At 45.5% G+C, this 25,354-nt stretch overlaps 1 protein-coding gene across 7 annotated transcripts in view; it reads right to left on the reverse strand.

The window, feature by feature from the left end:
• The window catches only part of ATRX (ATRX chromatin remodeler), a 643,287-nt gene that overhangs the window by 331,650 nt on the left and 286,283 nt on the right, over positions 1-25,354 (reverse strand). For all 7 annotated transcript variants that reach the window (XM_033946347.1, XM_033946348.1, XM_033946345.1 and 4 more), the window contains one exon: positions 10,561-10,670. In XM_033946347.1, the coding sequence (XP_033802238.1) occupies positions 10,561-10,670 (110 nt within the window). The remainder of the gene's footprint in view (positions 1-10,560; positions 10,671-25,354) is intronic.

A 25,354-nucleotide genomic window follows, 5' to 3' on the forward strand; every position in this document is an offset into this window, starting at 1 on the left:
CGCAGTTTGAGGTTGTGGGGAGCTGCAAAGAGATCTACCTGAGGCATTCCCCACTGTGGAAAAATGTGATGAAGAGCCAAGGAATGGAGTGTCCATTCGTGAGGTTGCAGAAGACAACTCAAGTTGTCCGCCAAGCTATTTTTCGCCCCTTAGATGTAGACAGCTTTGAGGAACGTGTTATGACGGATTGCTCAGTCCCAAACCTTAAGAGCTTCTTGATAAAGGAAGGAAGATCCCATCTCTCCCTGTTTGTTGACATAGTACATGGGCGACTTGGTTGTCCGTCCGAATGAGGACTACCTGGTCGTGAAGATGTTGAAAAGCTTTGAGAGCGTTGAAGATCACTCTGAGTTCCAACAGATTGATGTGACACCGACATGGCAGATGAGGTTCAACGTGGATAAGTGTAAAGTGATGCATGTTGGTAGCAAAAATCTCCTGCACAAATAAAGGATGTCCGGGGCGGTACTTGGAGAGATCTCCCAGGAAAGGGACTTGGGAATTCTGATCGACAAGTCGATGAAGCCGTCCGCGCAATGTGCATCAGCAGCGAAAAGGGCGAACACAATGCTAGGAATGATAAAGGGGATCATGAACAGATCAGCACTGGCCGCCGTACATGAAGAAGCACATGGTACTACTCAAAAGGGTCCAGAGAAGAGCGACTACGATGGTTAAGGGGTTGGAGGTGCTCTCGTACAACGAAAGATTAGAGAAACTGGGCCTCTTCTCCCTCGAACAGAGGAGATTGAGAGGGGACATGATCGAAATATTCAAGGTACTGAAGGGGATAGCTTCCGTACAAACGTAAGGAAGTTCTTCTTCACCCAGAGAGTGGTGAAAAACTGGAACGCTCTTCCGGAGGCTGTTATAGGGGAAAACACCCTCCAGGGATTCAAGACAAAGTTAGACAAGTTCCTGCTGAACAAGAACGTGCGCAGGTAGGGCTTGTCTCAGTTAGGGTACTGGTCTTTGACCGGAGGGCTGCCGCATGAGCGGACTGCTGGGAATGATGGACCACTGGTCTGTCCCAGCAGCGGCAATTCTTATGTTCTTATGACGATCCGTACTGGTCCAGTGGCCTTGAGTACGGAGACCATCGAGATGAGCGCCCCAAGCGTAGGTCGAGGAATCTGTTGTGAGGACCTTCTGATGGGGGAGGGGGGGCGTTTGAAACAGTAAGTCTCTGGAGAGATTGGAAGAGAGCATCCACCAGCGGAGAGACTGTCTAAAGCAGGGGTGTCAAAGTCCCTCCTCGAGGGCCGGAATCCAGTCGGGTTTTCTGGATTTCCCCAATGAATATGCATTGAAAGCAGTGCATGCAAATAGATCTCATGCAGATTCATTGGGGAAATCCTGAAAACTCGACTGGATTCTGGCCCTCGAGGACCGACTTTGACACCTGTGGTCTAAAGGAAGGAGTGACTGCAATGTGTTGAGAAAGTAGGTCGCAAGCCTGCGTCCACTGAGATGCCAGGGTCCACTGAGGAATTCTGAGCTGAAGTCTGGCAAAAGGAGTCACGTGAACAGTCAAGGCCATGTGACCGAGTAATACCATCATGTGTCTTGCTGAGAGTGAAGAAAGGGAAGACACTTTGTGGCAAAGCTGAAGAAGAGCATCCCGACGTTGCTGAGGAAGGAATGCTCCGAGTTGAATAGTGTCCAGAACAGCTCCGATTAACTGCATATTCTGAGAGGGCTGAAGTTGGGATTTGGGAAAGTTGATTTAGAATCCCAAACTTTGTAGGAACCACGTAATCCGTTAGGTCGCTACAATAACCCCCTGAAATGTGGAATCCTTGATGAGCCAGTCGTCTAGGTAGGGAAATACCTGAAGACCATGGTTCCTTAGAGCTGCTGCTACCACTACTAGGGAGACGAAGCCAGGCCAAAGGGTAGTACTCTGTATTGGTAATGCAGATTCCCCACCCGAAATCTGAGATATTGATGGGAGGCCGGATGAATAGGAATATGAGTATAAGCCTCCTTGAGATCCAGAGAGCATAACCAGTCGTTCTGATCTAGAAGGGGATAAAGGGACGCCAGGGACAACATGCACAATTTTTTTTTTGCTAAAAATTTGTTGAGAGCCCTGAGATCCATAATGGGTTGCAGATCGCCCGTCTTCTTCAGAACAAGGAAGTAACGGGAGTAAAACCCCCTGTCTGCTGTTCCAAAGGATCTGGTTTGATGGCACGGAGATGAAGCAGAGCTTGAGCTTCCTGAAGAAGAAGGGCGGTCTGGGATGGACTGGAAGGATACTCTCTTGGAGGAAGCTCTGTTGGAACCTGAGTGAAATGAAGAGAGTATCCTTCCCTGATGATTGACAGCACCCAGAGGTCGGATGTAATTGTCTCCCATTGGTGATAAAAATGATGGAGGTGACCTCCAATGGGGGGAAGAGAGGACAGAGCCAGAATGGTGGAGGTTATGCTCTGTTTTAAACAGTCAAAAAGGCTGCACAGCCTTAGGTGCAGCAGAAGGTTGAGATTTCTGTTGCTTCTGATTTTGTTGTTTTTTGGGAGGTGGACGAGTGTAAGGAGCTGCTCTCCGAGCAAAACGCGTCTGGAAAATTGGAGAAGGGCGTGCAAGCTTGGCAGGAGCTGGCTTAGGCTTTGATCTGACAAAAGAAGAAAAGGATTTTTCATGTTCAGACAATTTTTTGGTGGTTGCCTCGATAGATTCATTGAAGAGGTCATTGCCTGCACAAGGAATATTAGCTAAGCGGTCCTTAAGATTAGGGCCCTTGTCAATGGTGCGAAGCCAGGCTAGGCAGCACATTTCTACAGAACAAGCAGTCGCCCTGGTGGACAACTCAAAGGCATCATATGAAGACTGGAGAAGATGTAATGTGAGTTGTGACAGAGTAGCTATGAGTTCTTGAAATTCAAAGTGCTTTTGTGTATCTAAATAGCTGAGAAATTTAGGAAGAAAATCAATGAGGAACTTGAAATAAGTGATAAAATGATAATTATAATTGAGGACTTTGGAGAACATCTTTTGCATTTTGGTAAAGGCAACGTCCAAACTTGTCCATAGTTTTCCCTTCCCTTCCAGGAGGAACAGTAGCATAAACTCTGGAAAGATGGGATCTTTTCAAGGAGGACTCCACAACTAGGGACTGATGAGACTACTGTGAATTCTCAAATCCTTTGCAATGTAGAGTTTTATACCTGGAGTTCAACTTGCCTGGAACAGCAGGTATTGCATAAGGAGTCTCTAGGCATCGTGTAAAAGTCTGAGACAAAAGCTTATGAAAGGGAAGCTTAAGTGTCTCTGTAGGAGGTTGAGGAAGATGCATGACTTCGAGGTACTCCTTAGAGTATTTAGAACCAGCATCTAACTGAAAGTCCAAGTCAGCAGCCATCTGATGAAGAAAAGAAGAGAAAGATAGTTGATCCGCTAATGCCTTGCCTCGAGCGGGACTTGAGGACCTCAAGGCAGCCTCGGTCAAAGATGAAGCTTCGGCAGGAAAATAGTCATCAAATGAATAAGGAGACTTGGATGAAGCAATAGAAGCCGTTGAGTCCTCGACGTCTGGAAGCGGAGACCTCGATCGAGGAGCCAGTGGTCTAGTAGAGCTGGAAAGTGTAGATCGAGGCTTAGTTGAAGAAGGACGCTCGAGGTAGGTCTCGACCGACGACGAGAGTGGTGCCTGGAAGAAGGTCTCGAGGATCGAGGAGACTTCGCTTCGGAGATTGAAGCAGATGTTGCCACCAAGGAATGGATAGGGCTAGAAGCTGTAGATCGAAGCTCGGGAGGCTTGGTGGAGGAATCTCGAAGCACTCCCAAAGACTCTGCTTCTTGTATGGAGTGTGAGGATTCCTGTCGAGGCACTTGCAAAGAATCTACTCCTTGCTTTGAGTGCATAGATGCCAGACCAGACACGCGAAAAGACTCTGCTCCCTGCATAGAGTGTAAAGTCTCAGCCCGAGGCATGGGAAGAGGCTCGACCTCGTGGGAGTCTGCAGAATGCAGAAAATGATATGGTGGCAGTTACCTGCGGCTAGCCATGGGTAGCCCGCCGAAACGGTGGGGGTAGTGGAAATGCTCACTGCGGGCATGGTGACAAGGCCATCCATTGCCCTGTGGAGCGGTAAATGGCCTTGTCCCAGCACTTAAGGGAGGGAAGGTGCGCTGTCACCGATCGCATGCGGCACCCTCCCTCCCTCCGGCCAAATCTATCTCCCTCCCCCTTACCTTCACGGCGCTTTCGTAAAAACTTATTGAAGCCGGCAAAACCTGCCTGCCTGCAGTCACGTGTGTATGGACATAAGAACATAAGAACTGCCATCTCCGGATCAGACCCATGGTCCATCGAGTCCGGCGATCCCCACACGCGGAGGCCCAGTCAGGTATACACCTGATGTAGTTTTAGTCACCCATATCCCTCTATGCCTCTTGTAAGGAGATGTGCATCCAATTTGCCTTTGAATCCTAGCACAGTGGATTCCTTAATAACCTCCTTTGGGAGAGCATTCCAGGCGTCTACCACTCGCTGCGTGAAGCAGAACTTCCTGACATTTGTCCTGGACTTGTCCCCCCTTAGCTTCAAACCATGTCCTCTTGTCCGTGTCACGTTGGACAATGTAAATAATTTATTTTCCTGCTCTGTTTTATCGATGCCTTTCAGTATTTTGAAAGTCTTGATCATGTCCTCTCGCAGCCTCCTCTTCTCAAGGGAGAACAGTCCCAGTTTCTTGAGTCATTCCTCATATTCCAAGTTCTCCATACCTCTTATTAGCTTCGTTGCTCGTCTCTGCACGCTCTCCAGCAGTTTTATATCCTTCTTTAGGTTGGGAGACCAATGTTGGACACAGTATTCCAAGTGTGGTCTGACCATTGCTCTATACAGCGGCATTATGACTTTCTTCGATCTACTCGTGATTCCTTTCTTTATCATGCCTAACATTCTATTTGCTTTCTTTGCCGCTGCCGCGCATTGTGCCGATGGCTTCAGGGTCCTATCTATCAGTACACCCAGGTCCTTTTCTTGTTCGCTCTTACCCAGAGTTGCTTCCGGTTGCATCAGAGGAGAAGCTTCTGCCCACACACATGCGACTGCAGGCAGGCAGGCTTCACCAGCTTCAGTAAGTTTTTTATGAAAGCACCGTGAAGGTAAGGGGGAGGGAGGGAGATAATTTTGTGAAAACGTGGAACTTACTTACTGGATGAGATATAACCTTCTTCCCCTATATCTTTCTTTGTGGGGGAGGGGGAAAGAGGAGAAATATACTCCTCCTCTGTTACCGATTGGTCAGAATCGTTCTAGGGTGGGGAAAGGAGGAGGAGAATTGTTTTCCTTTTCTATTTTTTCTTCCTTTTCATGTTAAGCGGTGACTGATTGCACTGATCCCTCAAAATCTAAAGCTGTGCAGGAAGGGAGGGAGACAGGGCTGGAAATTGTGCTGTGGATAAGGGCAGGAGAATGGCTGCAGAGCTTTAGGGAGATAGATTTGGCCGTAGGTATGGAGGGAGGGAGGGAGCCGCACGCGATCGGTGACTGCGCGCCTTCCCTCCCTTAAGTTTCAATTTTTTACTAACACGCCGCGAAGGTAAGAGGGAAGGAGGGAGATTCTCGGGTCGCTGAAGGGTGGCGAAGTGGAGAGAGGGAAAGGTGGATGCTGCGGGGACAGGACGGTGAAGGGGCGGCGGGGACAGGGACAGATTTTTTTCCCCGTGTCATTCTCTAGCATAAACCTTGGCAGGGTTGGTTCCACTGCACAACAATTTTTTGGTTAAGTCTTGATTCCTGAAAAGTTTTTGGTGATTATGACAGGTACCAACTTGGTATGCTCAAATATGGTTTTGGTTTTACTGCATCACGTAAGAACTATGAGAAATAGACATTTTTATGTTTACTGACAATAAAATATATAGTCAAGTTTACGTTTCGCACAAGCGACTAAATGAAACAGAATTAAAAGTGTTTTGCTCCCGAGTTTCTTTTATATTCAGTGTCTGGTGCATCACGTTGTAGCATCCAACAATAGTCGGCAAGCATTGACGGATTCCAATTGCCCTGGTATCGTTTCTCCATCGTAGCTATGTCTTGATGAAACCTTTCACCGTGCTCGTCACTCACAGCACCGAGATTTGCGGGGAAGAAGTCCAAGTGTGAATGGAGGAAATGAATCTTGAGTGACATATTGCACTTCATTCTCTTGTATGCTTTGAGAAGTTTGTCTACCAGCTGAATGTAGTTTGGGGCTCTGTAATTGCCCAGAAAATTGTCAACAACGTCTTTCAAGGCTTTCCAGCCAATTTTTTCCGGCCCAACTAACAGATCTTCAAATCGCTTGTCACTCATAACATGTCTGATCTGGGGGCCAACAAAAATACCCTCTTTGATCTTGGCATCAGTTATTCTTGGGAACATCTGTCTTAAATAACGAAAACCTTCCCCTTCCTTGTTCATTGCTTTCACAAAATTCTTCATGAGTCCCAGTTTAATGTGAAGAGGAGGCAAAAATATCTTTGTCGGGTCAACAAGCGATTCATGTGCTACATTTTTCTGTCCTGGAACTAACTTTTTACGGAGTGGCCAGTTCTTTCTAGAATAGTGCGACTCTCTGTCTCGGCTGTCCCATTCGCAGATGAAACAGCAGTACTTTGTATAGCCAAGCTGCAGTCCTAGTAACAGAGCAACGACTTTGAGGTCTCCACAGATATTCCAGTTATACCTGGTATACTGGACATACTTTAGTAACATTTCCATATTCTCATATGTTTCTTTCATATGTGCTGCATAGCCAACAGGTACTGAAGGATAAACGTTGCCATTGTGCAACAGAACAGCTTTCAGGCTTAACATTGACGAATCAATGAAAAGACGCCACTCTTCCGGGTTGTGATCACAACCAAAGACCGAGAACAATCCTTCAATGTCACAACAGAAACAGAGACTGTCGACTTGTGCAAAAAATTTGGTTATATCATGATGCCGGTCTCGAAACACAGAAATTTTCGTACCTGGTGATAGCAAACACCATTCCTGCAGTCTCGAACCTAGCAGCTCAGCTTTTGCTTTTGACAGACCCAAATCTCTGACCAAATCGTTCAATTCGGACTGTGTTATCAGATGTGGATCGCCTGATGAGGATGGTTCAAAATCCGGGTCAATGTCACTGTTAGAACCCTGCACTGCAGTTTCTTCATCTGGTTCGTCTAAGGTCCAATCCTCTGGTGGTTTCGGAACTGGAAGACTGTCATCATGTGGCATGGGTCTCATTGCTGAAGGCAGATTAGGATATTCAATTGACTTCTTGTTTTTGGCAGAGAAACCAGACACATTAGTCAAACAGAAATAACAGTCCGTCACATGGTCTTTCTGTTCTCGCCATATCATCGGAACAGCAAATGGCATCGTCTTTCGAGTACCTCTGAGCCAGGCTCTCAGACTAACAGCACATGTCGCACAGCAAATGTGAGGCGCCCATTGCTTGTCTTGATCACCTATTTTGCAGCCAAAATACAGATGATAGGCTTTCTTTACAAGGGCAGTCATCGAACGTCTCTGAGGCGTAAGTGTATATTCCCCACAGATATAGCAGAATGTGTCGCGGCTGTTACGACACCGACGAGACATATTGCCCGACACCAAAACGTCTATAGCATCAAGCTTACTTACTGTTATATTGCTACAGCTACTATACTACTATACTTTACTATACTGATACTATATACACACACGGACTATCTATATTAACCAAATGAGCAGGATCGGTGTATGGAAGCCACCATTATAGCATGGTGAGACAGCGCAAGCTCGTTCAGACCTGCCCAGACATGCCCAGGATGTCATCTTCCATAAAACAGCTTCCAACCTGGCTAGATTTTATGCATGGACATACCCAGGCGGCACAAACCGTTGTTGATAAGACACTTATGGGAGAAAAAATTGTTTGCATCCAAATATAAGAAAAAATCACGACAAAATTGAAGATTTCTCTGAAATGGTACATGATGGGTAATTTTTGATGTAATATTCATGATCAGCACCCAAAATTCTATAAGAAACACCCAGCAGTGTTCAGGAAGCAAAAACTTTGTTGTGCAGTGAATTCTTTTCAAAGCTTCAGGACTATCTGTTCTAAGGATGGCATGCCTGAAGGAGGCTGCAGAACTACCTTACCTGAGGGAGACAGTGAGGAGAGCTGCTCCTCAGGAGAGGATTTGCTCAAAGACAAGGACTTTCCAAATGAGGAAGGTTTAATTAAGGACGAAGACGAGGCAGACCTCGGGATACCCGTAGAAGACTTGACCGGATTCATGGTCGAGGTCGAAGCTGGGGTTGGAGTGTCCATACCGCCAAAAATCTTCTCTACCTGAACTCGATGACATTTAATGGCTAAAGGCTGAAGATTAGCACAGCAAGTACACGACTCCGGACGATGGTCAGGCCCTAAACACACCATTTATGTGAGTCAGTGAGGGATATCGCACGCAGGCAACGGCTAAACTTCTTAAAACCTGTGACCGGTCAGAACATAGAAGGGAAAATTGCCGCAGCCAAGTCGAAGCCCGCAGGCCCCGCTATGACACGAAAGAAAAAGAAAGAAAAAAGTTTAAAAAAAAAATTTAAAATAAAAGACGCAAAAAAAATTATAGCGACCCTGTAAGGAAAACAATACATGAGCCGCGGTGAGAGAAGGCACAAAAAGACTAAGTTTGGCGCAGAGTGTCGAACAGAGGACTTCTTGGATCCATGGAAAACTGAGAAATGAGGAGACGCGCCCTAGGTTGGGCGGGAAGGCATTCGCGCATGCACAATGTGGCAGTTGCAAACTTTCTGAAGTTCTACAAGCAAGTCCGCTTGCGAGGCTATCCACATCAGGGCTCCGTGGATGACGTCACCCACATGTGAGAATATGCTGCCTGCTTGTCCTGGGATAATACATTATACCAAAGAAAAATTAAAAGAATAAAATTAAAATAAATAAAAAAGCTGAGTTTAAGTACTGCTCTCATTTGAGTGGTGTTGAGAAGAGCCCAATGAACTGAAGCCTTTAAGAGAGATGAAGCTGTGACTTGGGGAAGTTGATCACGAATCCCAAGTTCTGGAGAAACAAAATGATGTGATTTGTCGCCAAAACAACATCTTGACATGAAGGGTCTTTGATGAGCCAGTTGTCTAGATAGGGAAAGATTTGAGGACCCTGAGATCTCAAGGTCGCTGCTACCACCACCAGACACTTTGTAAAGACTCTGGGAGAAGATGCCAGGCCAAATGGTAGGACCTTGTATTGGTAGTGGTGATATGCCACTTGAAATCTGAGATATTTTTGAGAAGCCTGGTGAATTGGAACGTGAGTGTAGGTTTCCTTAAGATCCAGAAAACATAGCCAATCATTGAGAGCCAAGAGAGGATATAGACAGCTAAAGAAAGCATGTGAAATTTCTCTCTGACCAGAAACTTATTGAGGGCTCCGAGATCTAAGATCTGTCAAAGACCTCCCATCTCTTTGGCACTAGAAAATACTGGGAGTAAAACCCTTGGTTTTGTTGATCTAAAGGAACTTCATCGATGGCGTTGAGGAGAAGAAGGGAATGAACCTCCTGAAGAAGAGAGGACTGGTGAGGTTGGAAGCAGACTCTCTTGGAGAATGATCTGGAGGGAGGGTAGAACCCAGAGATCGGAGGTGATGAGTTCCCAACGATGAAAATAAATTTAAAGGCAACCTCTGATTGGCTGAGGAAGAGGCTGAAGCAGAGGGATTGCAACTATGCTATAGGATAACAGGTCAAAAAGACTGATTTGACTTAGTAGGAGCAGCAGGTTGGGCCTTGGGAGAATGTTGCTGCTTTTGTTTCTTCTGCTGCAGCCTTACTGCAGCAGAGGCTTTGGCTGAAAAACACCTCTGATAAGAGAAAGCAGGCCTGAAAGGTCTCGATTGAGGCTTAGACTTAAGTTTTACCTCTGTAAAAAAAAAAAACCACACACAAAAAAACCCAACCAACCCCAAATATAAATGATAATTAACATTTTCTCTGCGTACAGTGTGCTTTTTTAAATTCTGTGGTCACCATTATCTATTAATAAGATTATATTGTGTGTATATTAAAATTACAATTAGTACTATTATTATGGGGGTGGAGTTGGTGGTGGAGCTTGGGCTGGTCTGGGGCAGAGCTTGGGCGGGGGTACTCTGTTTGTATTTGTTAGGCTTAAGGGGTTAACTTGGCTTGAAAAAATTGAGAAACATTGCTCTAGAGGAGAGGAGGGAAAGAGGAGATATGATACAGATGTTTATATACTTGAAAGGTATTTAGATGGAAACAAATCTTTTCCACATAAGGGAACATGCTAAAACTAGAGGACATGAATTTAAGTTACGGGGTGGTAGACTTTATGTCAGGAAATTATTTTTCACGGAGAGGATGCTTGAATGCTCTCCCAAGAGAGGTGGTGGAGACAAAAAATGTGATGGAATTCAAAATGGTGTGGGATGAAAAGAGAGGATCCCTAATTAGAAAACAAATATATATATATATATATTTATACCCTCTATAACAATTTTTAAATCATCACAAAATTTCTAGCTACTTATTCTGACTTACCTGCAGGGTCTTCCCTAGACCCATGCAGTGTGCAAGGATACATCCAGACCCAGATTCCCTCTTTAATTTTTTCGAAGATTCACAACAGCAGTCCCACATAAACTGAACACCTGTATAGATTAAAACAAATTTGATCATCAAACTTAGAAGAAAATATTTTTTTTTTAGTTCCAAAGCACTTTGGGCTCCTTTTATCAAGATGCGCTAGCGGGGTTAGCGCATCGGACATTTCATCACGCGCTAACCCCCACGGCAAGCCAAAAAACTAATGCCTCATCAATAGAGACGTTAGCGACTAGCGCGGCAAGCGGTTTAATGCGCGATATTCCATGCGTTAAACCCCTACCGAATCTTGATAAGGAGCCCTTTGTTTTATTTAAATCCAATATCTTTTAATTTAGCTCCTCTAACTTAAAAAAAGAAATAAAAAGCCACAGGAGCCCTGAAAGATATATATATATATTTAATTCTTTATTCATTTTACATCTTACATCAAGTGTATAAATAATTGACATATTGAAATTGTATACATCACTTGAATTTCTTATCAATTTAACATTAATATATAAGATTTAATCTCTTCCCTCCCATACTATACGCTATCAAGTAAACCATATAAGTATTCTTATTTAATTAACTAAATATTTAATCAAATTCAGAAACTTCCCCCCTTCCTTCATCTGTTCTAGTACGTCTAATGGAAAAATGTCATTTATTCATTACAATATTTTGTCAATGGCCCCCAGATCTATTTAAATTTCATATAATTTCCTTTTAGTATCGCAATAATTCTTTCCATTTTATAAATGTGACACAACGAGATCCACCAGAAACAGTAATTGGGTCTACTCCAATTCTTCCAATTAGATGTGATATGTTGTATGGCAACCCCTGTCATAATCAATAAAAGTTTGTAATTATTAGATGAAATTTAGATCTGTGTCCTCATTGACATACCAAATAGAATTGTATCATACGATAATGCCACAGGATTCTCCAATAAACAATTTATTTGGCCCCAAATTAATTTCCAAAAGGCCAAGATAAAGGGACAATAGAATAATAAGTGATCTAGAGTCCTTGCTTCAGGATTACAATGCCAGCATCTATTACACTTAGAGTTATTTAACTTTTGCAATCTAACTGGGGTCCAAAAAGCTCTATGTAAGAGAAAAAACCAAGTTTGTCTCATAGATGCGGACACTCCAAGAACAAATTTGTGGCCATTGAGACGCAATAATTTGATGCTTAATCTCAATGCTCCAAATATCTCTTAGACCAGTTTTAGGCTTCTTTTTAACTAATCCATTTATCAATTTATACCACTGTGCGGCCTGGTGTCCCAGAAAGTCCACCTGAAAACATAAGAACTCCAAACTATATTGATTATTAAGAGTTTTCCATTCAGGGAACCCCGCCTGAATGGCTTGCTTCAGTTGCAAAAATATCCAAAAAATCAAGAAAAGGATGCCCAAAATAAATCACAAAAAATTGCACCCTCCAAAATACAGGACAAAAAAAATCACCTTTCCTTACAAAAAGGGAGAAAAGACCTCAGTGTCTAATAGGGGCTCTTTAAGCTTCCCATATAGACAGGCTAGTTTTAAACAGAATTTAATCCTAGCAGACACATCCTTGGTCAGAAAAACTCCCAATTAGTGCGTGAACCTCTATTCTAATTTTCTTATAGTTTTATGTATTTTCTTATAGTTTTATATATTTTTTTACTTTTCTTCAAACAATAATTGTCAAAAATAGAAGTCACTTATCTGAGTACTTTGATATTCAGGTGTAGTCCTGGAGTAAAGCAAGCAGGAAAAACTGCTCTATGGAAAAAAGCTATCAGTCAAAACATTCTTCCAAAATATCCAACAGGGGCCCCTGTTTCGCAGCAAAATGCTTTGTCAGGGATTTGAGCGATCACACACCCGCTTCCACTCCTGTCAGGAAGGCAGTCATTTATGGAGTAGGGGAGGAAGTAGTTTTTAAGGGGGACTTGGATGTGTATAGAAAGTTTGGGTTTGTCAAGACAAAAGATAATTTCAATGTATTTGCTGTGGTTCCTTTTTATTAAAATGCTACAATGGAGTTTAAAATTTTTCTTTAAATGTTAATGGCCTGAACCATCCAATTAAAAGAAAAAAAAATGCTTAATTTTTTGAAACAACAAAATGCTGATGTCTGTTATATCCAAGAAATGCACTTATCAGCCATAGAATCAAGAAAGTTAGAGGGAGGGTGGGTAAAATACAGTTTTTTCACTCCTGCTGTGGGAAAGAAGGCTGGGGTAGCTATTCTGGTTCATAAGAAATGCCCGGCTATGTTTAATTTGGTTGCTGCAGACCCTCTAGGCCAGGGGTGCCCAACGCGTCGATCGCGATCGACCGGTAGCTCAGGAAGGCAACGTGAGTCGATCGCAGAGCCCATCCCGGGCTCTGTGATAGACTCGTGTTGCCGTCCCGATCTACCGGGCCTATCAGCCTTCCTCTCCCTGACGTCAAAGACGTCGACGCTGGGCATTAGGCTGTTTTTGTCATTTCAGGGGGGGGGGGGTGCGTGGCGGCGGCAGCACAACAGCCTGAAAAAGAAATCATCCTGGCCCGGGTCGGTGTCATACTCCGGAACTTCTACCTCTTCCAGAAGCCCTCTCCCTTCTACCTGCTTCCGGCCACATCCCCTGCTCCGCGGCTCTCTTCGGCAACTCAGCAGCAGCGATGACACAAGCTTCTGACGTCGGGGCCTACCCTCTGCGAGTCCCGCTTGTTTCAACTTCCTTTTTCCACAAAGGTGGGACTCATAGAGAGAAGGCCTCGATGTCGGCAGCTTGTCTTGATCACCGCTGCTGAAGAGTTGCTTAAGAGAGCCGCGGAGCAGGGGGTTTTTGCCAGGTGCAGGTAGAAGGGAGAGGGCCAGATGCAGGACTCGTGGGTGAGGGAGCAGAAGAGAGAGAGAAAGAGAGAGGGGAGGGAAACAAAAGGAAATATTTCATACTGGGCTGGGCCGGAGTGGAGGGAGGGTGGAAAGATTCTGGCTATAGGGTGCATTAACAAAGGAAAAGGGGGGAAAGCTGAAAATGGAGATAGTGACACAAAGAAGAGAAAGAGTAAGCAGGACCTACTGAATAAGGATAGAGATACAGAGGGGACATGAAGAGGAGGTGAAATAGAGAAATAGAAGTAATGCTGAAAAAGTGTGTGTGGGGGGGAGATAAAGACATTGAAAGGGCAAATGGTGAACATGGGGTAAAGACAAGGACAGAGACAAATGAAGACTTTGAAAAAGTGGTGAGATGGGGATATAGGTGAGATGGACACAAAGAAGGGTGATGCTGGAAAATAGGTGGAATGGTAATTTTGACAGACACAGAAGGGAAATGCTGGATCAAGGAGAGATGGGGCTCAGGCTGGATGGAATGAGGAGAAATGCCTTGTTGGCCCGGAACTTCCTCTCCTACGTCAGAATTGACGTCAGGGAGCGGAATGCTGGTCAGCGCAACGCTTCTGCAGGGAAAGCTTGGGACGGCGGTGGCTTGGGGGCTGTTCCCCAATGGCGGTGGCAGCAAACTGAGTGGCTTGGGGGAGGGCACGGAGAAAGAAAGAAAGGGGGCAGACAGGGAGACAGAAAGAAGGGGGAACAGGGAGACAGAAAGAAAAAGTTGGGGGAGAGAATGAGGTCTGGAGGAGAGGAAACATACAGGAGGCTGAAAGAAAGGAAGAAAGATTGGATGCACAATCAGAAGAAGAAAGTGCAACCAGAGACTCATGAAATCACCAAACAGCAAAGGTAGGAAAAATGATTTTATTTTCAATTTAATGATCAAAATGTGTCTGTTTTGAGAATTTATATCTGCTGTCTATATTTTGCACTATGGCTCCTTTTTACTAAACCGCAATAGCGTTTTTTAGCGCAGGGAGCCTATGAGCATTGAGAGCAGCACGAGGCATTCAGCGTAACTCCCTGTGCTAAAACCTACTATTGTGGTTTAGTAAAAAGGGAGGGGGTGTATTTGTCTATTTTTGTATTTTGTTACTGAGGTGACATTGCATAGAGTCATCTGCCGTGACCTCTTTGAAAAAACCTGGAATATGAATAATTAACATTTTCTCTGCCTTTCAGTGTGCTTTGTGTTTTTTTTATTTTATTGTTGGTAGATCATTTTGACTTAGTCATTATAAAAGTAGCTCGCAAGCCCATAAAGTGTGGGCACTCCTGCTCTAGGCAGATGGATTCAAGTGGATATAAACTTGGGAAATAATACGCTGGCGCTTCTCAATGTATATGCCCCTAATTAGAATCAAATTGAATTTTTCAAAACTATGCAGAGGTTGATATTACCACTGGCTACTTCTAATATAGTAGTGGCAGGGGACTTTAACGCTGTGATGGATAAAAAACCTAGTAAGATTTTAAAGTCATTAGGATTAGAAAATTTAATATAATCTTGTGGTTTGAAAGATATATGGCGGATCCTTCATTTTAATGATCGGGAATTTTCTTTTTGTTCTCATGTTCATAAATCATTTTCATGAAAAGATTATATTTTTGTTTCAGATCAATTAGTTCAGCAGGTAACAAAAGCCACCATAGACCCAATCATTTTGTCAGACCATGGTGGAGTTTGGATGAAATTAAATTTGCTTAACAGGATAGTAGTAAACCTGTGTGGAGATTTAATAATACACTGCTTGCAGACTCAAATTTTCTTGAAGAATTTCAGTTAAAAATAAATTAATATTGCCAATTCAATGCATCAGAGGAAATCTCCTTAGAAACCTTGTGGGATGTTTTCAAAGCAGCCATGAGGGGGCAAATGGCATATATTAGGAAACAACTTAAAAGGGAATTTTCTAATTTGGAACAAGAAATTAAGGTTTTTGAGTTAAAATTGGCTGAAAAGTGGGAACAAATTACCTTGCAGACTCTTTTAAAAGCTAAATGTAAATACAATCAGATTTCTTCACAGATGGTCAGGAAAGATTTGTTTTCTCAACAGACTTTGTATTATGGAAACTCGAATAAAGCGGGAAGTTTATTGGCTAATTATCTCAAAGCAAAGAAAGTAAAAAACTGTTGCAATCAAAGATGAGAAGGGAGAAATTCATTCTCAAATTGGAAATATTTTAAAACAATTTTTGAATTTTTATCAAGCTCTATGATTAAGAAACCAAAGTCGGGTCTGCGTGATATCTGGAGCATTGAGATAAAGCATCAAATTACTGCATCTCAATGGCCACGAATTTGGGCTTAGAGGATGAGCTGTACAGTGTTGGCATCTATGAGACAAACTTGGTTTTTCTTATTACATAGAGCATTTTGGACCCCAGTTCGTTTACAAAAATTAGATAGCTCTAAGTCTAATAGATGCTGGCACCGTCATCTCAAAGCTGGGACATTAGACCATTTACTATTCTATTGTCCATTGATACTAGCTTTCTAGAAATCAATTTGGGGTCAAATAAATAATTTATTGGAAAATCAGGTGGCACTATCCTATGATACTGTGTTATTTGGTACATCAATGAGGGCTAAGAGCCAAATATCTTTTACCAATAATAAACTTTTGCTCATTATGACAGGAGTTGCCATACAGCATATTATGAAAAACTGGAAAAATTGGGACCGGCTGAATTACAGTTTTTGGAGGAATTCTTTATGTCACATCTTTAAAATGGAGCGGGTAATAGCCATACAACAAGGGAATTTTAAGAAATTTCAGGATGTTTGGGAGCCACTAACAAATTATTGTAAAGAATGAATATTGGGGTTTTCTTTTTGAACATACACATCCAAGTCGGGGGGGGGGGGGGAGGATACTTTATGTTGTCTTATGTTTAAAGTCAGTTATTGGGTATGTGGGAGGGATATTTGGTCTGAATGAAACTTTGATGGAATATTAAGTGATTTTAAAGTGTAAAATGGTTGTATCTTATATTGCATTTATTGTAAATTTTAAAAAAATGAAGAATTAAAAAAATTTTTTTATAAAGTGATGATTGTTATGCATCAGTTTTTTCAAATTTACATCTACTGTCTTTATATTTTGCACAATATTAGGATCAAGTGACACTGTTTCTGTGGTGTTGCATTGTATGCAGAGTCGGGTTTCTGTTTAACTTTTGTCTACCTACTTCTATTTTTAGTTTGTGATTATTCCATATTGGGCGAGGGTGTATCTGTGTGTATGAAAAGGACATGGTTTTTTGTGCAGGATCTAACTTGTTTAGTTTTACAATGCGTGTGTTGATGTTCTAATGCTCACTGCAATGTTTAAGATGCTGCCTTTTCCTAGGTGCACCCTTGTTGTGCGACTCATGGATTATTACTAAAAATAACTTTTTTATATAGAAGAGAGGGTTGTTAAAAATGATCAGTACTGGCTGTAATATATACTAGGTACACCACTGGATTTAATGACCCTATTCTAACCACCAAATTTCCCCGTCCTGCCTCACCCGTCTACTTTTTCATGCCACCCAGCTGGAAAAAATTTCTGGGGAGAACACTGAAAAATATTTGGAAAAATTAAGAGAAGCTGGTCGAGTAAACAGGAAAGCAAGGATACAAATGGAAGAAAAAATAGCCGACACGGTAAAGCGAAGGAACAAGACTTTTTTAGGCATATTAGCAAAAGGAAGAAGTGCTCTCGTGGCATTGTGAGACTCAAAGATAAATAGGAGAAATATGCAGAATCTGATAAAGCTAAGGCTGAATTGCTTAACAAATATTTCTGTTCTGTATTCACAGCTGAAACACCAGGAGAAGGACCACAAAAGACAAAATAGTGATAGAGGTGTGGTAGACCATGATCGAGGGCACTGAAGGGCACATTCGAGGGCACTGAAGGAACTTAGGGAAGTTCTAGTGGCTCCACTGGCTGACCTTTTCAATGCTTCTCTAGCATCAGGAGTAGTACCGAAAAGCAATGTTACTTACCGTAACAGTTGTTATCCAGGGGCAGCAGGCAGCTATTCTCACTAGGGGGGTGACGTCATCCAACGGAGCCCCGATGTGGACATCTCGCAAGCATACTTACTTGTAGAAACTTTTAGAAGTTTCGAGTTGCCCACACCGCGCATGCGTGAGTGCCTACCCGCCCGATGCACCGGGCGTGTCTCCTCAGTTCAGATAGCTAACAGAGAAGCCAACCCAGGGGAGGTGGGTGGGACGTGAGAATAGCTGCCTGCTGTCCCTGGATAACAACTGTTACGGTAAGTAACATTGCTTTATCCCAGGACAAGCAGGCAGGTGTTCTCACTAGTGGGTGACCTCAAAGCTAACCACAATGGGATGGAGGGAGAGTTGGCAACTTAGGAGAATAAATTTTGTAACACTGTTTGGCCAAACTGTCCATCCCGTATGGAGAAGGTATCCAGACAATAGTGTGAGGTGAAGGTATGAACCGAGGACCAAGTGGCAGCTTTACAAATCTCCTCAATCGTTGTCGATCTGAGGAAAGCTACAGAGGCTGCCATTGCTCTGACCTTATGGGCTGTGACTTTACTGTGAAGGGGTAATCCAGCCTGGGCATAGAAGAAAGAGATACAACCCGCCATCCAGTTGGAGATGGTGCGCTTAGAGATAGGGCGTCCCAACTTGATCGGATCGAAGGAGATGAAAAGTTGAGGAGCAGATCTGTGAGGCTTGGTGCGTTCCAGGTAGAAAGCCAAAGCACGCTTACAGTCCAGAGTGTGAAGAGCTGATTCTCCAGGATGAGAATGAGGCTTTGCAAAAAACACAGGAAGAACAATGGATTGATTCCGATGAAATTCCGAGACCACTTTGGGGAGAAATTTGGGATTAGTGCGGAGGACCACCTTGTCATGATGAAACACTGTAAAGGGCGGATCCGCAACCAACGCTTGAAGTTCACTCACCCGACGGGCAGAAGTGAGGCCAATGAGAAGCATCACTTTTCAAGTGAGAAATTTCAGAGGAGCCTTACTAAGAGGTTCAAATGGAGGCTTCATGAGTTGAGAAAGAACAACATTGAGGTCCCAAACCATCAGAGGTGGTTTGAGGGGAGGACTGACATGGAAAAGTCCTTTCATAAACCTGAAAACCACAGGATGTGCAGACAGAGGTTTAAAGAGGCTGGTGAAAAGCAGCAATTGCACTAAGATGGACTCTGATTGATGTAGACTTGAGACCAGAACGAGACAGGTGCAAAAGATAGTCCAAAACAGAGGACAAGGAGGCGTGTTGAGGTTCCTTGTGATGAGAAAAACACCAAGTAGAGAATCTAGTCCATTTCTGAGAATAGCATTGTCTAGTAGCAGGCTTCCTGGAAGCTTCCAAAACATCCCGCACAGCTGGTGAAAACTGAAGGGAAGTTATGCTGAGAGGAACCAAGCTGTCAGGTGTAGCGACTGCAGGTTGGGATGAAGCAGAGACCCCTGATGCTGCGTAAGCAGAGATGGAAACACTGGCAGAAGGAAGGGCTCCCTGCTGCTGAGTTGCAGAAGAAGGGAGTACCAAGGTTGCCTGGGCCACCGAGGAGCAATCAGAATCATGGTGGCTCGGTCGGACTTGAGCTTGACCAGAGTCTTTTGAATGAGAGGAAACGGAGGAAACGCATACAGAAAGAGATTCCCCCAGTCCAGAAGAAAAGCATCTGCCTCGAGACGATGAGTAGTGTAGATCCTGGAGCAGAATTGAGGCAGTTTGAAGTTGTGGGGAGCTGCAAAGAGGTCTATCTGAGGCGTTCCCCACAGGGAGAAGATTTGATGAAGGGGAGTGGAATGGAGAGTCCACTCGTGAGGCTGTAGAAGGCGACTCAAGTTGTCCGCCAAGGCATTGTCCGCCCCATGAATGTAGACAGCTTTGAGGAAGGTGTGGTGGCGAATCGCCCCATCCCAAACTTTCAGAGCTTCCTGACAGAGGGAGGCCAATCCCGTGCCGCCCTGTTTGTTGACATAGTACATTGCGACCTGATCGTCCGTACGAATGAGGATCACCATGTCATGCAGTAGATGTTGAAAAGCATTGAGAGCATTGAAAATCACCCTGAGTTCCAGGAGATTGATATGACACAGACGATCCGCATTCGTCCAATAGCCCTGGGTGCGGAGCCTGTCCAGATGAGCCCCCCCAAGCATAGGTCGAGGAGTCGGTCATGAGGACCTTCTGATGGGTAGGCATGTGAAACAGCAAACCTCTGGAAAGATTGGAAGAGAGCATCCATTAGCGAAGCGACTGCAGCAGAGCAGGAGTGACCTGAATGTGACGAGTCAGAGGGTCGGAGATCTGCGACCATTGAGAAGCCAGGGTCCACTGAGGAATCCGCAGGTGAAGTCTGGCAAAAGGCGTCACGTGAACCGTAGAGGCCATGTGGCCTAGGAGCCATGTGTCTTGTCAAGATGGACGGACGAGAAGAGACCGCGTGACAAAGCTGAAGAAGTGCCGCCAGGCGCTGCTACAGAAGGAACGCTCTGGGTTGAATAGTATCCAGAACAGCTCCGATGAAGGGGAGAGTCTGTGAAGGTTGAAGATGGGATTTGGGAAAGTTGATCTCGAATCCCAGATTCTGTAGAAACCAGATAGTCCTCTGAGTGGCCCGGACGACCCCCTGAGACGTGGAATCCTTGATGAGCCAGTCGTCGAGGTAGGGAAAAACCTGCAGGCCATGGTTCCCGAGTGCTGCGGCCACCACCACCAGGCACTTGGTGAAGACTCTGGGAGACGAAGCGAGGCCGAAAGGAAGCACTCTGTACTGAAGATGAAGATGTCCCACCCGAAATCTGAGGTATTGAAGGGAGGCCGGATGGATGGAAATATGAGTGTAGGCCTCCTTGAGATCCAGGGAGCATAACCAGTCGTTCTGCTCGAGAAGGGGATAGAGAGAAGCTAGGGTCAACATGCGAAACTTCTCCCTGACCAGGAACTTGTTGAGCACTCTGAGGTCCAAAATAGGACGTAGGTCGCCTGTCTTCTTCGGAACAAGGAAGTATCGGGAGTAAAAATCCCTGCTCTGCTGGTCCACAGGGACCGGCTCGACGGTGCAAAGCCTGAGCTTCCTGAAGAAGAAGGGCGGTCTGGGTTAAGTTGGAAGGATACTCTCTTGGAGGATGTTCCGGGGGAACATGATGGAACTGAAGAGAGTATCCCTCTCTTACGATGGAAAGGACCCAGAGGTCGGTGGTAATAGCCGTCCATCGATGGTAAAAATGATGGAGACTTCTGATGGGAAAAAAAGGGGAGGGCAGAACGATGGAAGTTATGCTCCCTACGAGACAGTCAAAAAGGCTGGGGAGCCTTGGGGATAGCAGAAGGTAGAGGCTTTTGTTGGGGCTTCTGCTGATGCTGCCTCTTCCCTGGCGGCCGAATGGCGGGAGCCTGCTTCGGCAAGTAGCGCCGCTGATAAATCATAGGACGACGAGCCAGACGAGAGATGGCAGGCTTGGGCTTCTGACGGAGGATAGACTGAAAAGATTTTTCATGCTTGGATAACTTCTCCGTAGCTGCCTCGATGGACTCGTCCGCCCCCGCACATGGAACGTTCGCCAGCCTGTCCTGGAGATTCTGGTCCATATCGATGATGCGAAGCTACGCCAAGCACCTCATGGCCACCGAACAGGCTGCCGCTCTGGCCGAGAGCTCAAAAGCGTCGTAAGACGATTGCATCATCTGCAGGCGGAGCTGGGACAACGATGCCAATATCTCTGAATACTCGAAGCGAGCCTGAGAGTCCAGATAGGGTAAAAACTTTTGAAGGATGGAGAGGAAAAACTCGAAGTAGGTTGCAAAATGAAAGCTGTAATTCAGGACTCGAGAAGCCATCATCGAGTTCTGGTAGATGCGCCTGCCAAATCTGTCCATGGTTTTGCCCTTCCGGCCAGAAGGTGTAGAAGCATAGACCTGGGAGGGGTGAGACCGCTTCAGAGAGGATTCAACCAAGAGAGACTGGTGCAAGAGCTGTGCCCCGTCGAAGCCCTTATGGTGCACTGTGCGGTAGCGAGCATCCAACTTCCTCGGAACCGCTGGGATGGAGTACAGGGTCTCGAAGCACCTCATGAAAGTCTGGTCCAGAAGCTTGTGTAGAGGCAGGCGCAGAGACTCGGCAGGAGGATGAGGAAGATGCATTGACTCCAGATACTCCTTCGAGAACTTGAAACCCGAATCCAGGGTGATATCCAGATCCACCGCCATCTGCCTCAGGAAGGACGAGAATGACAACTGGTCCGCCAGAGCCGGGCCTCGAGGCGGGCTTGAAGATGATGAGGCAGCCTGGTCCGCCGATGCCGAGGACCGGCACGGAGAGAACGAACCCCTGCAGTCTTCAAGTTCCAGCATGGGAAGAGGGGGCGAGTATTCTGGAGAAAACTCCCGGAAAGGTTGCTTCCGACGAGGTGAGGTGTGTCTCGATGAATGCCTCGATCGACGACCGGAGCTGTGTCGAGAAGCAGGCCTCGAGCGACGAGGCGAGCGAAGCCCAGACGATGCAGCCACCGAGTAGATGGGACTGGAGGCCGTGCATCGAAGCATCAGAGGCTGAGACGAGGCCCCCCGAGGCGCTCCCCTAAGTTCGAGGCCCGGCATCACCGAGGAAGGGTCCGGACCAGGGAAGCTATGGATCGAGGGTATCGGCTCCAAAGGTGGCATGGCCAAAGACTGCTCCCTGCGAGACATGCCCCGAAGCCTGACCAGACACTCGCTGAGACTCCGCTCCCAGCAACGAGAGTGTGTGCCGAGGGGGCACCGGAGGCGGCTCAACCTTGCGGGAGGCTTCCGCATGTCCAGGCTGGATCTGGGAGAGAAGCGTCGGCCCAATTTTGGTAAAGAGCTCGACAAATCGCTTCTCCATCAAGGCATGAAACGACGCCGGCAAAGAGGGATCCACATCAGAAATGGGCCCTTCTGCACGGACGTCGGTCAGTCGGCCATCAGGGGGCTTGGATTTGGAGGCCTTGGGCACCTTAAGCACCACTGGAGGGATAGAAGGCTGCACTATCTGACCTGAAGAGACATCGGAAGGCACCGCAGCCTGTGTCGAGATCGAAGCAGGCACGAACGAGGCAGGCTTGAGCAGACTCGAGGCCGAAGATGTAGAATCGGAAGTCGAAGGCGTGGCGCTCTGGGAAGAGGGCAGTACCGGGGACGCCTCCATGCCAAACAGCGACTCACACAAAATACAGCGACGCTTAAACGCACGTGCTGTGAGCGTGGAGAAAGGCCAGCACGATTTCGGAAGGTGTTGAGGCCCGAGACACTGAAGACAGCGTCGATGCGGGTCCGTCAACGAAATTGCGTGCTGGCACTTGACATACTTTTTAAAACCGGTAACAGGCCGTGACATAGGCCGAAAAAGCTCCGCCGCAAGGTCAAAGCCGCAGGGCCGCAGCCACGCAACCTGCCCGGATGAACGATCGAACAAATTTTTTTTTTTTTTAACAACAAAATGTAACGTGAGCCAACAGGAATGAGCACAAAAAAAAAACAACCAAACCCGCGGGCACAGAAGGCACAAAAAGGAACTTCGCGCAGAGAGTTTCATAGGCAAACTTCTCAGCTCCGCGGAAGAGAAAGAACTGAGGAAACACGCCCGGTGCATCGGGCGGGAAGGCACTCACGTATGCGCGGTGTGGGCAACTCGAAACTTCTAAAAGTTTCTACAAGCAAGTATGCTTGTGAGATGTCCGCATCGGGGCTCCGTTGGATGACGTCACCCCACTAGTGAGAATACCTGCCTGCTTGTCCTGGGATAATATGGCTATTATCTGAAAACGATCCAATAATAATTTATCTTCTACCAGATAATTTTAAAATCCTTACGCTAAACCGTGAGGGTAGAAAATGGGGAGGATTAGCAATTATTCTTAAGGAAGGATTTGAGCTTGCACTACTGGATTCCAAAATGACCAATCAATTAGAAATATTAGCCTGGAAAATCAGTAGTAAGGAACTAGAAGAATCCCTATCTTGCATAAGGAACTAGAAGAATCCCTATCTTGCATAAGGAACTAGAAGAATCCCTATCTTGCATATTATTCTATGTCCCAACAAAAAACTGGCCAAAAGCCAGAGAGGACTTTTGTGAATTTGTTCTACATAATTCTATTATTCCTTCCTACAATATCATCGCAGGCGACATAAACATACACCTAGACGAAGAGGACAATCCAGATACGAAAGAATTTAAAAACTTTCTCTCCCTACTCACCACTGGTAACATCCCTTTCCTCAGAGAGATCTCTATTAACCACTATTTATTTATTTTTCTATACTGTTCTCCCAAGAAAGCTCAGAACAGCTTACACAGTTTACTAAGTTGCAGTAAAAGTTTCTACTGTGCCTGGGGCGCTAAATATTCTGATGCTCAGGAATTCTATACTGCAATTAGTAAAAGGAAGGGAGCGGTAAGTCATTTCCTCCATCAATGACATCAGTTCCTGACCCGGTCTGTCACTTTGGGGCCTATCCCGAGGGCACCCAGTTTATTTATTAGACACCTATGTGAAACACTTGACAAAGGCTTTGCTAAACCACCTTGACCTGCTAGTTCAGACTAGCTATTAAACATTCAAAATTAACACTAATATTGGTTCTATAACAATTCAAGGATGTATTTTAAATCTATTTTGGATTGTCAACAATACAAAATTTCAAAAATGAAACACCTGAGTAAAACACTTAAGTGATTGTTTGCAGTTGCTAAATCATGTGAGTAGATTGAAATTAACACATTTACAGGATTTGCAAAGGAGCCTTGAGAAGGAGCCCAGACAGGCCAGCAGCAAAATCTGACCTCTTAAATAAAAAATTTTAAAAAAAGGGTACTTTTCTTCGCTCATTATTCTCTTCTCTCTCTACTCTTTCAGCTAGCTGCACGCCGGGCACCACTCATACACACTGAGGGACCATAGGAGCAAGGAAAAAGAAATGGAGGCTGCAGGAACCCAGCGGAGCTACCCAGTGTACTGCATCGAGTGTCATATGTATGACTACCTCCCCTCCGGGAGGCAGGCGTACATATGCGGTCGATGCCAGGAACTGGATAGCCTGAGGAAGGAGGTCGGGAGACTGCAGGCCAGGGTCCAGGAGCTGGAAGGACTGCGCACCATAGAGGAACCGTGCTAGACAACGGAGGACACCACCGGAGAGAGTCACGTCACGGAGCAAGTTAGAGAGCTCGAGAAATTCATCGAGGAGGCCTGCAGGATGGTGGCGGCACAGGACAAACAGCAAATCAGAAGGGAACCAACAGTTGGACGACAGAATCCACCAGACGCCATGGGAGTAGGACCTTTTGGAGGATCTGGACAGGCAGAGGAGATGGAGACCCAACAGAACCCAGAGGAAGAATTAGTGGATCGCGCCACTGATACAGACCTGAGACCAGAGAGGCAACTGAGGAAGGGAAGTCTGCAATCGTAGTGGGAGACTCAATCCTGAAAGAAGTGGACAGTCACATAGCAAGAGGGAGAGAGGACCAACTAGTGACATGTCTCCCGGGGGCGAGAACAAAGGACGTCATCGACAGAATAGAGAGAATCCTGGAAGGAGCTGAGACGGAGGAGACAGCAGTAATAATCCACATTGGAACCAATGACGTCAGCAGGACGACTTGGAATCGCTATGGGTTAAGCTACCGGGAGGAACTGGAGCAGACATAAAATTGGGTCTGTACTATCACCCACCTGGACAACTGGAAGCACTCGACCAGGACCTGGAAGCTGAACTGAGGCAGGTATGCAAAAGCGGAAGTGTGATGGTGATGGGGGATTTCAACTACCCTGGGATAGACTGGAGTATTGGACACTCAAACTGCATGAGGGAGACCAAATTCCTTGAAACCACG

This window comes from Geotrypetes seraphini, chromosome 5, assembly GCF_902459505.1.
Source record: "Geotrypetes seraphini chromosome 5, aGeoSer1.1, whole genome shotgun sequence".
Taxonomy (NCBI): Eukaryota; Metazoa; Chordata; class Amphibia; order Gymnophiona; family Dermophiidae; genus Geotrypetes; species Geotrypetes seraphini.